Below are 15489 nucleotides of genomic sequence, written 5' to 3'. Positions count from 1 at the left end.
TTAGAAATTGAACAACACATAAGCTGGAGGCGAGCTGAATATGAATCACACTGCATATAACTGCAGACCAATTGTCACTAGTCACTACCTCGTATCACAGCTGATCTCATGTTCCTTTTTCCCTTTTTTTTTTTTTTTTTCCTTTTTTAAAAAAAAATTTTCAATCATATTTTCTCATGATTGTTATTTTTCTTTTAATACTGATAAGTAATTTAGTTACTGTCTTTTTTGTCAGTTTCTATGATATAAAATTTCTTTTCTTAATTGATATTCTATATATTTATATTAGACTAGTCAATCCGGTCCACCAAATTGTCAGAGCCAGCGAGGCTCTCTGAATGGTGAGTGGTAGCGATGATCATTTATTATATCTACAATATAATAAACTTTGTTCCCCATCCGGGTTGGGCCCAACAGGGCGCCCACTTCACCGCCGATCTGTCCCCTTCAATACCTGTCCAAAATCTCTGTTTCAAAATCTGAACCCTTTCAAATTCTGTCCTCCAATATGGTTCAGTACAAACTTTTGGCATGCCTCCTCGTACCCGCCCTGATGATGATCAACTGGCGTGCCTCCCACAGCCGCAGAGTTTCCACCAAGATTCCCGAATCCGTTGACCAAAATGCGATCATCCGAGCTCTACACGACCAGCCGAGTTTCATCAAACTGAATCCGGTGGTTATAGACGTAAATCAGGTCCCGACCGACCCCGCCACATACGAGGTCGAATTGTTTCTAACCTCCAAGACTTGGGATCCGATTGAGACATATATGCTAAGCAGCATGATTACGATCATACCATGGATAGGCCCATGGGGCCAGAAACACATTCAGTTCGGGACCTGGTTGAGAAATACTGAGTCCGGCATCAAGACCTACGCTGATGCACCATTTGGCGTATCTGTGGGAAGCCAGTGGATGGTCCAGCCAGACACTACGCGTGGTGGTAGGAATCCAGGCTCCATTTTTGGAATGTTCAACGCTCACCAGGATTCAGGATGGATGCTAGTAGTTGAGAGAACCGTCGAGTGCGTATGGTGGTTGATGCCCTTCGTGGCATACACGTATGATGGAGTCCATGCTAGCGTTGGTCGAGATTTGGTGGAGTTAGCTGGAATGAAAGGGGCTTAATCTACACGAGCGGGATTTTCCTGAACCGGCATACAACCCTATACCAATATGCACTTAATTAGGTGACCTGGTATCTCTCTTTGGCGGAGTGGTAAAATTGATTGATAAGTTATCGTAAAATTGACAGTTTGTGTCTTAGGACGGGAGAAGTGACAATACCCAAATGGATAATAAACAATGAAATGAAGCAGAGCACGGGGGTGTCCGGCCAGCGTAGACCTTAGATTCCCACCTTCCGTCTACCATTGAGGACGCCTGCAAAACACTACCATGACAGGATATATCCAGATATAACATGGTAACTGTTCTCTGCCCGGTCAAGGTGAATAGGGAGCTCGCTCCATCACTTGCATCCACATATTTGAAATTGCGAAAGCCCAAGGTAGTTCCGCGCATCCTAGGGACGCGTCGGGTTGATAAGTGCTAGGTCAAAGTTGCGTAAGAGCTGTGTCCGGTCGGCGGTCCGGTTAGCGTATCCTTGTGAAGGAAGAAGACGAAAGCTGATATGCGGAGCTCGTTCTACTCACCTCGAATATCACCTTGCCGATCTCGATTCCAGCCACAGCCTTTCCTAAACACTGGAATTTGCCGTGGCCGAATATGAGGTGGTTGGTCCGAACCATGACAGACAACTTGGTAGGATCCGACTCGAGCTACCGCTCAGGCCGGAAAGCCTTTGCGTCCTTGCCATAGACCTTCTCGCTCTGGTGCATAGCGTACGCTGAGTACCTGATGCAGATTCTGCCCGGTAGGAAAACGCTCTGGCCATCGACGACAATAGTGTCGCCACCTGTCGGTATATCGCGCGGCAAGATGTTCGCAACAGGGGGCCAGACTCGTAGAGCCTCGCAGATCACAGCCTGGAGGTATGGGAGCTTTCTAGCCTGGGCGGCACTAATAAGGCCTTCGCCTATGCTATGCGCACGGCATCGTCGACCTCGCGCTGTAGCCTGAGGTAGACGCGAGGATTCGTCATGAGGTGTAGAAGGGTGCCACGAATGGCGCTAGTAGTGGTGTCGGAGCCCGCAATAATCTGCTCTAGGGCCTTAGTGCGTAGCTCATCGCCTGCTAAGCTATGGCGCATGAAGGAGGCTAGTATATCGGACTGTTCGTTGGTAGAGCTGGTAGCGCGCTCGTCGACGAGGCGGAAGCAAGCAGCCATCATCTTACCGAAGCCGTTGTTGTCCTTAGGTGAAGGTGCAATAAATCTGCCGATGAAGGGAGCTTGAGAATCTAGCTAAAGCCTATGGCGAGGGCAGCATTGCCGATAGCAAGTTCCTCCTCGCTTGATTGGAGGTAGTCGTCCACGTCCTAGTCACTCTGTAGTATACCAAACGACTTGCCGAGGCCTACGATGCTAATGATATCTAGTGTAAAATACTGAACCTTCTTCGCTAGGTCTATAGGCACAACACTGCGGTCGGACGAGATATATTTGGACCGGATGAGGTTCAGGAAATCTTGGACTTGTTCATCCACCGACCCCTCGAGGTTGATATTCTCCCTTCCCGAATACTTTATGACAACTACCGGTCAGCGACCTATGATAGGTGGGAACAGAGTCAAAGAGGAAGACGACGCAGCCATCATACCCCAGGAGCAATCTGCTTCCTCCGTCGCTCGTGCTTCGCGTTATCCGTCTGACTGAAGACGTTGTCCCTCCGGTATTCGATTCTTGCGGCTTTATAGTACCAATCGGAGCGCTTGTAGCCAGGCTTGTTGTTTACATGCATCCAAACTTCGGGAGAGGACGTGAGCAGGACTCGAGGAGCGACTCGGGCAACCGGACCTGGCTCGAGTCGGAACTGTTAGCTGTAGGAGGTACGGCACCCTGGTAGATGCAAGCGCAATAGGTGCCTAGAAGATGCCTCGCACCATATTTCTTGTTGACTTCTGCATGCCACTCGTGGCAATTCCCCCGAAGTATCGCCACGCTATGAGGCCAGTTCGAGATGCCGGTCCACGAAGGTCCCCGGAACTCCCTCAACTTAAGCGTACGTCATGACCGTCCTATAGATATAGAGTCCCAAGAGAATACAGAGGAGCGTCATAGCTTGCCAAGATAGCATGAGTACCCCCATGGCGGAAGAAACAACAGGGCAGAGCTGCTCAAGGTGGATGCAGTTTGAAATGGACATCCGGGTATCGCGGGGCATGCTATGTGCTATTGCACTATTGGGGCCCTCCCTTTCACTAGAGCACCACGGGGGTTATTGATCAATCATCCGTTCCACCTCACCACCCCACCTCTTTTTTCAGGATTCATTTTTCTTTGTTTCTGATTTTTTGTTCATTCCTTCTCTTTTTTTGGCACGTCTAGGAACCACACTTTACGCACAATGGCATACAGCATATTCTGTGAGCCGGATCCTGCACTTATCATTCTTAGAATCAACTCCGTGCTTTTCGACGGACAGGGCGAGATGGTGGTCTATTCCGAGGAATGGTCGAGCGCAACAATGTGATAAACCTGCATAGCTATATTGAAAACCATGGCCCCCGTGTCTTTGGTCCCGTTGAGGTGTATTATTGGAATCCATTCTACGTCGCCGCAGAAAATGGCAGGTCTATTGGTCTGATTCGAGAGCTGGTTTTTCCACTCTTTGAGAATCTGCTGTATTTTTGTCCTTCGGAAGCACCAGGCGTATGGATTACGAGTTCTTGCTTCATACGGACCGAAGCCCCTGCATAGCCATTACGATACTAGTTAGGCTCTAACAGGTTAATAGAATTTGGATTGATTGATTGATTGATTGGCCTGTTTCGTCGCAAAGTGAACACCTTGAGGGCCGGCCATTTCGAGTCCTGAACATTGCCTATGCGAATGCGCAGTTCAAGACAGCGCAGTTCTTATTAGACAGCGAGCCTTCCTTAAGGCCATTATACGATCGGGATTTGTCGAAAGATATATCTACGGCACATAGATTGAACAGTTCTAAATGGAAAAACCAAGGCACCAATTGCTGGATTTGGCAGGCAAGAAGTACAAAGTATTTTCTTCGTATTTGCTACCATCAGCTACTTACTGCATGAGCTGACCCCGGCTTCTGCCATGCCTAATAGGATCATAGACACCAGGAGTCCTCCTTAATTAGTTGCTCCAATATGAGCAATGACTAGGACTCTCCAGATAAGATGCGTTCTACCCATAACTTAATGTAACATGGAAGTGACAGAAGTGAGCTAACAATGGGCATAATTCTCCAGTCGATAATCCGAAGCACCTTCGCCTCACTCTTAAGTGAATAGCTGCCCCGCTTCGACGTACAAGTCGGCACCACTATCGAGGGTTTCGCCCGAGTGCAACATCCTTCTCCACAGTGGATTGAGGTCCACCTTGACGTCTTTGTTTATCGTGAAGTAGAACAATTCTGAAGTCGCACGACAGCGGTTTACAAAGAGACCACATGTCGCTTATAGATTACTTATAAGGACTCACCTGTGGGCAGCCATGGCCTGTATGTTATCGCCGCCAAGTAGATAAGCTTGATTATCTCCTGGAGTTATTTTTCGGCAGATGATAGGGACTGCGGACAAAAGTCCGTTATGCGGAGATGCCAAGAAATGCGGACTACTGCCCGCCATCTCCCACCTTTCGACCTTTTATATATTTGGGGTCCAGATGAATAGGCTTGCTCTCTGCGGGGTTAATTGGCATTTCCAAATCTAAGAGAAAAGGCGCAACGATATGGCTCGGAACGTCCAGGGCTTTTCAGTGCTCGACGCAAGCATCTCGGAGCTCCAATCCGCGCTCTCTTCAGGCGCGCTCTCTAGCGTCGATCTTGTATCAAGATATCTCCGAAGAATCAGCGTATACGATGCAAATGGCATCAAACTCAGTGCAATCCCAATTATAAACCCGTCCGCCATCGACGATGCAGCGGCCTCCGATGCCCGACGCGCAGCGGGTCTACCACCGCGGCCACTAGAGGGTATCCCGTACCTCGCCAAAGACAGTATCAAAGTCAAGGGTATGAGCGTCGCGAACGGATCGCCAGCTTTTGAAACCCTGATTGCCAACGAAGACGCAGCGTGTATCAATGTGCTCCGCGATGCCGGTGCGATCCTCCTAGGCCGCACTAATATGCCTGCAATGGCATACGGTGGTATGCAGCGTGGCTGCTATGGCCGTGCCGAAAGCCCATATAACAGCGCATATCTGGCTGCGGCGTATGCATCAGGCTCATCGAATGGATCTGCAGTCGCTACTGCAGCCAACTTTTGTGCCTTTTCGCTCGGTAGTGAGACCGTTTCTTCCGGTCGTTCGCCTGCATCTAACAACTCCGTCGTCGCTTATACACCTTCGAAGGGCCTACTTCCTCTTCGCGGTGTCTGGCCTCTCTACGCCACCTGTGATGTCCTGGTACCTCACACCAGGAGTATGGCCGACATGTTTCACGTCCTCGATGTCCTAGCCGTTTCTGATCCTACCCCAAAAGGTGATTTCTATCAGGAGCAAAAGCTCGTTCTTCTCCCTTCAATCGATGCAATTCGGCCGCAATCATTCTCAGTACTCCGGGACAGTTTTTCCTTGCGCGGGAAGCGTATTGGCGTGCCATCGATGTACATCGGAGGCGATCAGTCTTCCCTCAACCCCGCCAGCAAAGTCAATACTCGTCCCTCAATTGTCAAACTCTGGCAACGTGCCAGAGAAGTACTTGAGTCGTGCGGCGTGGAGGTAATCGAAACAGACTTCCCACTCGTAACAACTTACGAATCTAACGCCGACAAAGGCCAGCTCGTTACAGTTGCAGGACTACCAAAAGGCTGGTCAGCAATGGAGCGAAACGAGCTAGTAGCGCACATTTGGGATGATTTCCTCATTACAAACGGGCAGGAAGGTCTCAGCTCTCTGGCGCAGGTCGATCCAGCTACCATTTTCCCGCTCGCGCCGTGCTCATTGAACGGGTCTCCCGATGCAGCGAATGCGCTGCGATGGGACGATATGGTGAAGTACCCGCTCAGGAGACCGGATTCTATTTTCGATATCCCGGGACTTAAGGATGGAATCCAGGCGCTGGAAAATGCGCGCAAAGAGACGTTTGAGAGGTGGATGGATGGGCTTGGGCTTGATGCTGTGGTTTTCCCGGCTAATGGTGATGTGGGGGCCGCGAATTCGGATCGTGACGAGGTTTCTTCATTATTTGCTTGGAGTAATGGGGTTAAATATTCCAATGGGAATAGGCCTATCCGGCACCTAGGTGTGCCCACCATTTCGGTTCCTATGGGCCTTATGGAGGATACGGGGATGCCTGTGAATCTCACTTTTGCTGGGAAGGCGTATGATGATAACAGCTTGCTTAAGTATGGGTTTGCGTTTGAGGAGGCGATGAAGGGTCGTGTGAAGCCTTCGTCTGTACCTGCCCTTGACTCCGATTTTGTCAAGGTTGGTCAGAATACTTGCTCATGGACTTCTCAGCCGGCCACTGAGTTGGTGGTGCAGGCTCAGTCGAAGAAAACTGAGGACTCCAAGGTTGTTGTCCACATTGAGGGGTTGGTGGTACCTAACGATATTGAACTGGATTTACTATCATGCTATGTCAATGGCCAGCCCTTCGACGCTGTCTTCGATCGTGGTAGATGGTCCCTTGTCGCATCTTATCCTGCATCTGAGCGTGATCAGAGCTGGGAGAGATGGTCGAGTCCTGCTTTAACGCAGACTATTGTGGTCATTATAGCTCGTACGAGGTCTGGTTCGACCGCTGGAAAATTGATATTGCTGTAAATACTTGTTAATTGGATAACATCAATTGCTTCTTCCAATATTACATGCTTAAATTTAATTAAAACCTCTCGCTGTTTGCACATATTCTATTAAATCATCTTACAGCAGCTCCTGCTGTATAGTTCCACCCAACTTGTCCCTCCATTATTCCTAGCAGCCGGGTGCAGATAGCTGTTCTTCAATTGCTCCAGGTACAAATCACCGTCTTCCAGCAAGATCGAGGTACTGAATTCTACTTCAGATGTCTCCACATAATTTTCTGTCTCAAGAACTCAAACAAATCCATCTTCGGCATTGCGTCCTTCCAGTGGTGGAAAAAGCCAGTCATGCTGGTTGCACATGTAGAAATACCTTCTTGTGTAGTCTGTCGGATAGTCTGCACCCTGTTGTTGGCCAGCGGCTTTAATTTACAATATTTCATTCGAGGCATCATACATGATTAAAGCGAAGGGACTAGGCATGGTGTTTAAGCCATGACTCTACGCAAATCACTGCCAGTGGTGCCGGATCCTCAGGCCACTCTAACGTGCTGTCAATGGTTCATTGTCAATCATTACCTAGTACTCGGCGAGGCATTTCATGGCTGGCATATATCTGTGGCTAACACTGATAATAAATAAAGAGATGAAAAGAGTTTAGTGGTTACTGAGCTCATTTATAGTAGTCGAATATACACGGATTTTGTGAAACTGTGGCGGCGTGAACAAGAGAAACAGGGAAGTTGCTTGAAGAAACCTGAAGCTAAATGCAGTGACCTTCCTTGTATCGATTTGCCTTTTCTTTTACCAAAATCCGAGTCTGGCTCCGACGCACTTCTAAAGAACGCTGGCACTCCAAGAGATTGGACACATCGTTCCATTAGGATAGACATCCTGCAACTTGGCAAAATGTGAGTCGGTGGGGCCGGAAAGTTCATGCACGCCGTAAAAATTGGCTGGCCGACTAAAGTTAAAGGGTTTAATAGAGGATGAGTTCGGAAGATGAGAATGTCATTTCCCTTTGGGCAAGCAGCTAGAATGTACCATAAGGATTCGACATCGTAAGATACGGGGACGGGAGTCATCAACCTAGCCAAAGTTGGTTAAGTTCACGGAACTAGTCCCACTCGGCCTATTCGTCTCCTGCTCAGGGTTCGGACCGCCGAGCTGTATAAAAAGACTTTAAGGCTATTTTAGCAGATATTTCTCAGTCTCTTGCCAGCCGAGATGACCAACGTCCCAACGAGCGTAGGAACGAAGGGTCGAAGGCGTAATACCATTCAAATGTTCACTAAAGAAGTCCGCCATTTCAGCATGGTCAGTCAGTTGCTTGCAGCTTCATTGAAGTATAGGCTGTAGAATCAGCTATAATGGTAAGTAATTTGGAGAATCAACAAGGTGAGAGACAAGTACCTTAAGGGAGCCTCCATTCTGGCCTGAACTCGGAGTCTGGATTGTTTGAAGCCAATTGATTTCTCTCCAGGCGGTGACCGTTGGATCGTCTGTATGAATCAGAAAATATAGCGATCATTTCGACCACTGGCCAGTAATTAAAGCCACGCTGCCGCCGCTAAAATCCATAAACCGAGTCAAATCTGTTTGGAATACACCACAAAGAAGTATATAATTCCAAGACGAACTGCGGATTAAATGTAAAGATTCAAACATATGGGTTGTAAGTTGTCGAATATATAGATGAAGTGTAAGTACAATTCCATCCGCATTCGCATCAGTTTTCGAGTTTCGCTATGGCACATACACTTACACGCAAAGTGAACCTAAGGAGACTGATAGCAGCCAGCCATTTTTTTCTCTAGCTCAGAGCATAAGGATATTCAGGGTCATTATCAGCCCGTTGAATCGCTGTCGTCGATGCATATGGGTCCAATGTGGCGTTTGTGCCGGTATTTTCTGCTAGAGGTAACCCTTGAGAGGCAGAGGTCTGGTTCACCATTGGAATGAAGATAACTCCACCTCAGTGGTTCGAAACTTTCCAAGAAAGCGGTCAAAACGATTGGATACCGCATTGGGCTTTCTTGAACTCGGGTTATTTGAATGTTTGCCGTTGCTGCGGCGTTGTGCATGAGCTAATTAGCTTTTTCAAGCCGATCATTTATAGGGAATTGTGGTTCAACTGAGTCTTAGTTACCCTTACAACAATCGGAACAAAGATCGAAAACTGATCGCAGCTTCACAGATTTGTCCCGGATGGTACTTGATATGCATCGACGAACATGTGATAGAAGTGGGCTACGGCCCGGTGATAACCAGATACTTATTCTCTTCCTTCTACACTGCCGTGAAAATGACAGGCCCTTTCCAATATAGTGAGAATTATCCTCCGCCTCCGCGCTTCAGCCATGAGTACAGTAGACGCAGCATAAGGCCTAGGAGAGCTGGATCCTAGGAATCTTGGACCATACCTCGCTGTTTAAAGTTTTCATCCAGAAAGGTTGTCCGAAATATATCACATTTATCCTAATATGAACACGACGTATTCAGTAGCATTCGGTGGGAATGTCAACAAATTTTCTGTTCAATATTCGACTCCTTGAGTAACTGCACGTAGACAATTATAGTGGAAACCCCTCTATTGTCTCTAGTACGATGAAAAATTCCTGATCTACCTTGCGAGTGGTGTATTTTATACAAATTATATTACTATCACGAAAGACCATCGATCGTTTCTTTCTGTCGAGTCCACGTTATATACGAAGATCTTGGAAAATTTTCACTCAATTAAAAGCAAAATTGAGAAAGAAGACAAACACCCTACCCCAAGGATTCCTACAATGTGTCGTGGTCTTATATATATCCTGATAGAAAGGGGAATGTGATTTCAAAGTCCCTCGAGGAGTTTAGGAATGAGAACCTCATCAAATTCCCAAAGCTTGGTCTGGAAATTCACCGCGAAGGCACCCCCTGTCCACCACGTGGAACGAGCGCCCTGCAGCTTGTATAGGTCCTGATAGAAGCCATCTTTGACTTCTTCGACAGATACACGAGCGTGCATCGGGCCATGCGTAGAGAAAGCGGCCCAGTTGAGCTTTTGGTCCTGGATGGGGCCAGACAAATGACCAGAGTTCAACAGGGTGTTGAAGCTACTCTGCGCCAAGGCCTTAGCTTCGGCAGCGGTGGAGGTCTTATTACCAATGATCATTACTCGGAACAAATGCCCTAGACCAGAGTAGGCAAAGCTTGCGGTTGTTGGTTCCTCTTGAAAGACCAGATAGTGATCTGGAGCAGCGGAGGAGGGCAAATTGAAGTACGAATAGCTTTTGTTAAAGACGGCATTGTCAACCAGTCCGGTGAATTCATTCGAATATGTGAACTTTGAAAGCGTCTTCCACTCAGAGGGGCTGAGATCCAATGTTTCCATGTTGTCTTTGGTAGGTTCGATGGCAACGAGGAGCCGGCGGGCGACGATGACGCTGACCTTACCTGTTTTGTAATTGCGCACAGTCAGGAATACGCCGAAGTCAGTTCGATGCGTATCAATGACAGTAGTTGAGTAAAGGACGTCATCACCCAGGTCCGTAGCAATCGCGTTGTAGAGGGACTGGATGCCACCAGTTGTGGGCACAAAGAGGCCCATTTTTCCCGTCAGGCCGCGCGCCATATCCCAGCCAAAGCTTTGCAGTGCGAACATGGTGGCAACTTCACTCATGTTACCTACTCCAAGGCCGGTAGTTGCGTAGATAATGGGCGCGCCCTCCTCGAGATCATACTTGGTCAAGAATTCCCCAAAGGGGATCAGGAGATCCTCGGGGATCTTATCGGGCCCAGGGAAGTTCCAGTAGCCAGGTCGCAGCATTGACTCCCATGGTTCAATAACTTTGAGAAATTTGGAGACGGCAGCGATCTGTTCGGTGTACGAGGGTGGCTCAAACTCAACCTTCTCCCCGGTGTTGAAGTCAATGTACTCGGTGATAAGAGAGGGGCCGGTTGAGCTGCTACCAACTGAGATGTTGAATCGGTCGAAAAACTGCATAGAATTGCTAACATTCAGGAAGCTCTGAACACCAAAATCATAAGTGTTGCCAGTCTTTTCTTCAACAAACGTGTCGACCATACCACCCTGCACATCGAGCACATATTAGCAATTAAGACCAGAATCATCCGAGCTAAAGGCCTATAAGGTGATATGGAGACTGTGAGGGTGAATGTTTTGATCTTACAAGGATGTTCTGCTTTTCAATCAAAGCGATGCTCTTATCAAAGTCGTCACGCAGACGGACGGCAGCATAGGCACCGGAAGCACCTCCGCCGATTACCACAACATCTCGGTAGAGGAAGTCCGGGATAGAGTTTGCAATGGTAAATGGCAAAATACCACCTAGGCCAACAATAATGCAGGACAGGGAAAGCATGTTCCTGGAAAGAGGACAACAAAATACTCCAAATGATGCGAAGGATTCGCATGGGATGGTGTTCGTCCCTAGCGACGATGAGGCAGCTTTGAAATGATATATGCAAAGTAGTTAAACAAGAATCTTTTTGGCGGGAGACTTCACGAATAAATAGAACGAAATGCGGGGGTAAAAAAAAACAATTTAGAGACCTCAAGCGGCGGCCGCAGCGACGAATGGCGAGCTCGGCAAATATTCGGGATTCGCTTTAAGAGGTCTTGGAGGAGAGGAGAACATCAGCAGAATGCCTGCCCACTAGTACTGAAAGTAACCAATTGAAGGATTCGGCCATGCTAGATTGGTGGACTCGGACATTATGTATAATTCGAGATAGTTCGCAGGCAAGCGGCAGCCCCGCCCGACAGAGGCTCGTAACGAGTAGTATACTATATTCAAAGTTTCACTGTGCCACCACGCCGCGTTCAATTCACGCAAATTTCTATTTGACTTGTTATAGAGAATTTACGAATTTGAATTGATCGCGGCTAGCCGGATGTGAAAAAATAACGCCATTGTCGAAGCAGCAGGTCAGTTCTAATGGCTCCGACCATGAAACACACGCTTATAATGCTGAATAAGCCTCATTTTGACGGAAAGGCCTATCATATTGTCAGCTGAGGTTTTCGGTAACACCATCCCAGCCGGCTCACGGTCGCTACACGGCGAATTGATTACTCGCGTGGAAATAAGGATAGTTGGCCTCTTGGCTGGTATTAATTAATGCAATTAATTTCGGCAAACGCACCTAAAGCATACTGGCTCTAACAGATGCGGGATGCCAAGGCGGTGCAATTACGATAGATTCAAGACTAAAGATTTTAGCCGTAAAGTATTCTATAATAACTCATTTAAGACCCGCAGTCGATATATACAACCAAGCAGGGGTTGTTAAGAGAGTATATAACCAAATCCTAATTAGGATGTTTTAAGGTATAGTTCGGGACACAATCCGTGAGTGTATGTGGGGTAATCTGTTTTCGAATCCTACTGTATCAGCGATGCGAACTAATGTATTGAATTTTCTATCAGATAAATTCCGCGAATGCTTATCCAAATCCCAGCGTATTTCAAAACAAAGATTAGGACCGATTTTATGTGGATGAAATGTTAAATTCGTTTTCAACCTACAAATAAGTGGGCAAGACCTCACGTGGTTTAAAGCATGCACCACGTGGCTGCTGACTTGCGCGGTGGCGCAATTCTTTGCACAGATAACCTAGAGGCTCAATTAGAGATTTGACTAGGCTATAGTACACGCGAAGGGTCAGCTTCCTAGCCTAAAACGTGCTGCGTTAAACTTTGTGAGAAAACATTGCACCATCAAATTGTGCTTGACTTACAAGTCAAAATTAAGGAGATAACTTTTCCTCAATCTTGCAGGCCATCAAATTCTTCTGAATTAGTCCCTCTTCTTTTTGCCAAAGTGGGCTGTGATCGCCGGGCCACTACGCCACGAATTAACTAAGACTAGTGCTACCATGAATAACTACCTAATCTCTGTCCTTAATTGCACATGTCACCACAGGGCTTAACGTTAAAAGTCAAACTGGGGTTCCACTACTAGCTTAATTTCTACGTAACTCCTTAAGACTTAGGCAGTCCACCAGGATATGCGTTTCTTAGGCATGAAAACGTAAGATTATAGACACGAGTGAGAAAGTTCAAAACAGCCATAATACTTACATCGTGCGCATCTGCTACAGCCAAGGCTGGGCATAGCGCTAACGTGCCGTCTTATTGCCGTTTCGGTGCGCACCTCACCTTGCATTCCAGTAGTGCGGTGCACGGACTCACGCTAAAATCTTAGCTCAGCTCGGGGTTCTACGCCCTAGTAATCCATAGTCGCAGTCCATTTGAAGCCTTTCTTCGTCAATCATCTTCGCATTGCTACTCAAGTCTATTGTTTTCCAAATCAATACGCAGGGCCGGATTCTACAGAATGCTTTTGCTAATATGCTAGTTACTTCTCTTGCTCTTTAGTGGCAGATAGAACCAGACTTGCTTTGAGTTCAAACCCCCGGTTATTTTCGCGCTTCTGTCAGCCAATCCCTTTTTCGCGCTAGTCAATAACTTCCAAAGCCACCAACGATGATACGAGAAATTCACCATGACCAAAAACAATCTCGGGTTCGCAAGCCCTGGGATTATAAATCAGCAAGCCCACTAACACATATTCCGCTCTCGTTTTTGTCCCATCACAACAGCTCATGATGGCATCCACAAATCTCTCGTGGACGGCCCCAGCATGGAGCAACTTCAACATCACGCGTGATTGCAATCTATTCAGCCAATTTTTCTCCGGTATTTCCAGAGACGGGCTCCTCAACGCACCACTTGGGGCCACCGTAGATTACTTCCGGTCAGCGTGGCCGGCGGAATTCTCCGAGCCGACGGTGCTGCAGATTGTAGAACTATGGCAAGCTATCGTGGCCAACTACACAAATGGCATCGGGGCCGATGAAATGTTCCGCAGTGTTTACAATGCTGCACATGGAACTTGCCATAATGAATTCTGCGCGGGCGTTGGATTTCAAGGCAATGCGGACCTTGTAGGAAATGGGGTGAGATTTACACTCTTAAACGGGACAGTTGCTCGTTCTCGCTAACCTGATTCTCGCGAAGGTCATGATTGCCTACTTGGTTGAAGCCGCGCTGGTATCACTCTTCCTAGCTGCTACGGGATTGTACCAGCTCAAATATTACCGCTCGTCGAGAAAGTTCATTGCGAACCAGAAAGCACCCTTTCTCTCCCAGGTAGCGCGAGTTCTCGATGCATTCCGCGGCAGCACCACAAACTTCTGGAGCGCCACAGCAATTCTTAGCCTGACTATGCTGATAGTCTCCTTACGCATGACAGCACGTGCTAGTATCTACGCTGAGAGAGCGGTACAGGCCTGGAGGGCTGGCTCAGCTGTTAGTGCATACGACACCGAGCTCGCCACAGTGGTGTCGACTTTCTCGGTTTTCCCTGTCTTCATATTGGGTCTTCTGGTCAAGAATCGTGGTCGCCGTCGGTGGCTGATGGGAGTTGCACACTGTATTTTGTACGTGCTAGCCCTCGCTCAAATCCGACTGGGCATAAAACACACTAGTATTGCAGCAACAATAAGCTCTTTGGGCAGGGCTTGCAACCCACAAACTGTGGACAGGATGTTCCACAAATATGGGTCCCCTGTATTTTACGTGCTTATCGCTGTTCCCATTGTGTTGGTAGTGTTGTCAGCTGCCGCCGCCATTTTGTTTCGCATCCATCGAGGCAAGCCAGCAGACCATCAAACAAGGCCAAAGGACTGTCACCGGGACTTGTATTTCCCACGACCGTACGAGGCGCCTCTGAAACTGTTTGCTTGCGTTGCGTGCTTCATCCTTATGTGGGCATCTGTTGGGCTGTTACTGTTTATGAGAGGTGAAATCATTAAGAATGTCGGCCACAATGACCCGGCATTGGAATGGAGCTTTGGCCAGCTACTGGCGTTGGCGACTTGGATTCCTGTTTCTGTGGAGTGGGTTTACATTCTGATATGTAAGTTTGCAACTTATATCTTGGCATATAAGGCTGAAGCTAAGACAATCGCAGTTGGTTTGAAGAGAGGTCTGGAGGGTCACGTGCCACAAGGTTACGCAGTCATAGTTACGGGTCACACTGAAGCAGCCCAAGCTTCGCAAGTCCATCATAATCTCCCCGCCAATACAGTCGACCTTTGTCTGTGCGAACAAGAAGCGAAATAATGCCGACAGCCAAGACTGTCGGGGTATCTACCGGCCGAGGCCCTTGGATGGACCTGATTTGCTCTCTCGTGACTGCAACCAGGAGAACACAACCACCCATCAGGGTTTAGCCTACTATTCAGTCGCCAAACTCTGCGTGATACTCCAAATACCTCACCTGCCTCGACCATACCTCAACCGTACCTCCTAAGCAACAAAGCCCTGTTCATCGGACACTGACGGCCGTCAAGTTTGGGCTTGTGGATCGCGTCTAGACTTTACAAATCCTTCCAATTTCTTTTCCGGGCCACAAATAGAACCTCCTCGATCTACTGTCCTGTGGGTCGTCGCTGGGACCTACATCGTAGAACCGTACCTGCGTCTGTCTAAGTTCACGCGTGTTGTTTGATTGGTCCGTCTGGTGCTATTTGTCTCTAGGGTCTTATCAGTTTGATAGTAGCGTTGCAATCTTACGAGGTGGGTGGCGATCACAAGAACCTAGCTCTTGAGCCTTGGTTACAAACGGTTCACATGGTT

General features: G+C 47.9%; 5 protein-coding genes across 5 annotated transcripts; 3 read left to right on the top strand and 2 right to left on the bottom strand.

The window, feature by feature from the left end:
* Positions 1-508: 508 nt before the first annotated feature.
* Positions 509-1198, top strand: PENARI_c021G12409 (uncharacterized protein; the record flags this gene model as incomplete). Its single annotated transcript, XM_022635295.1, has 2 exons — positions 509-1065; positions 1195-1198. 2 exons carry the CDS (start codon positions 509-511, stop codon positions 1196-1198), a joined length of 561 nt encoding a protein of 186 aa, XP_022484952.1.
* A 587-nt stretch (positions 1199-1785) lies between these two features.
* On the bottom strand, positions 1786-3213 carry PENARI_c021G09285 (uncharacterized protein; the record flags this gene model as incomplete). Its single annotated transcript, XM_022635249.1, has 6 exons — positions 1786-1992; positions 2058-2369; positions 2486-2647; positions 2725-2921; positions 3008-3066; positions 3131-3213. 6 exons carry the CDS (start codon positions 3211-3213, stop codon positions 1786-1788), a joined length of 1020 nt encoding a protein of 339 aa, XP_022485001.1.
* A 1607-nt stretch (positions 3214-4820) lies between these two features.
* On the top strand, positions 4821-6857 carry PENARI_c021G05541 (uncharacterized protein; the record flags this gene model as incomplete). Its single annotated transcript, XM_022635209.1, has 1 exon — positions 4821-6857. One exon carries the CDS (start codon positions 4821-4823, stop codon positions 6855-6857), a length of 2037 nt encoding a protein of 678 aa, XP_022484885.1.
* Positions 6858-9674: 2817 nt separating this feature from the next.
* On the bottom strand, positions 9675-11205 carry PENARI_c021G02319 (uncharacterized protein; the record flags this gene model as incomplete). The annotated part of the gene is made up of 2 exons (XM_022635167.1): positions 9675-10913; positions 11014-11205. 2 exons carry the CDS (start codon positions 11203-11205, stop codon positions 9675-9677), a joined length of 1431 nt encoding a protein of 476 aa, XP_022484937.1.
* A 2249-nt stretch (positions 11206-13454) lies between these two features.
* On the top strand, positions 13455-15192 carry PENARI_c021G12463 (uncharacterized protein; the record flags this gene model as incomplete). Its single annotated transcript, XM_022635298.1, has 3 exons — positions 13455-13805; positions 13867-14767; positions 15077-15192. 3 exons carry the CDS (start codon positions 13455-13457, stop codon positions 15190-15192), a joined length of 1368 nt encoding a protein of 455 aa, XP_022484968.1.
* Between the last annotated feature and the right edge of the window lie 297 nt (positions 15193-15489).

This window comes from Penicillium arizonense (assembly GCF_001773325.1).
Source record: "Penicillium arizonense strain CBS 141311 chromosome Unknown PENARI_contig021, whole genome shotgun sequence".
NCBI lineage: Eukaryota > Fungi > Ascomycota > Eurotiomycetes > Eurotiales > Aspergillaceae > Penicillium > Penicillium arizonense.
Note: the sequence above shows the minus strand (reverse complement) of the source record. Positions and strands in the feature narration are given on the sequence as shown.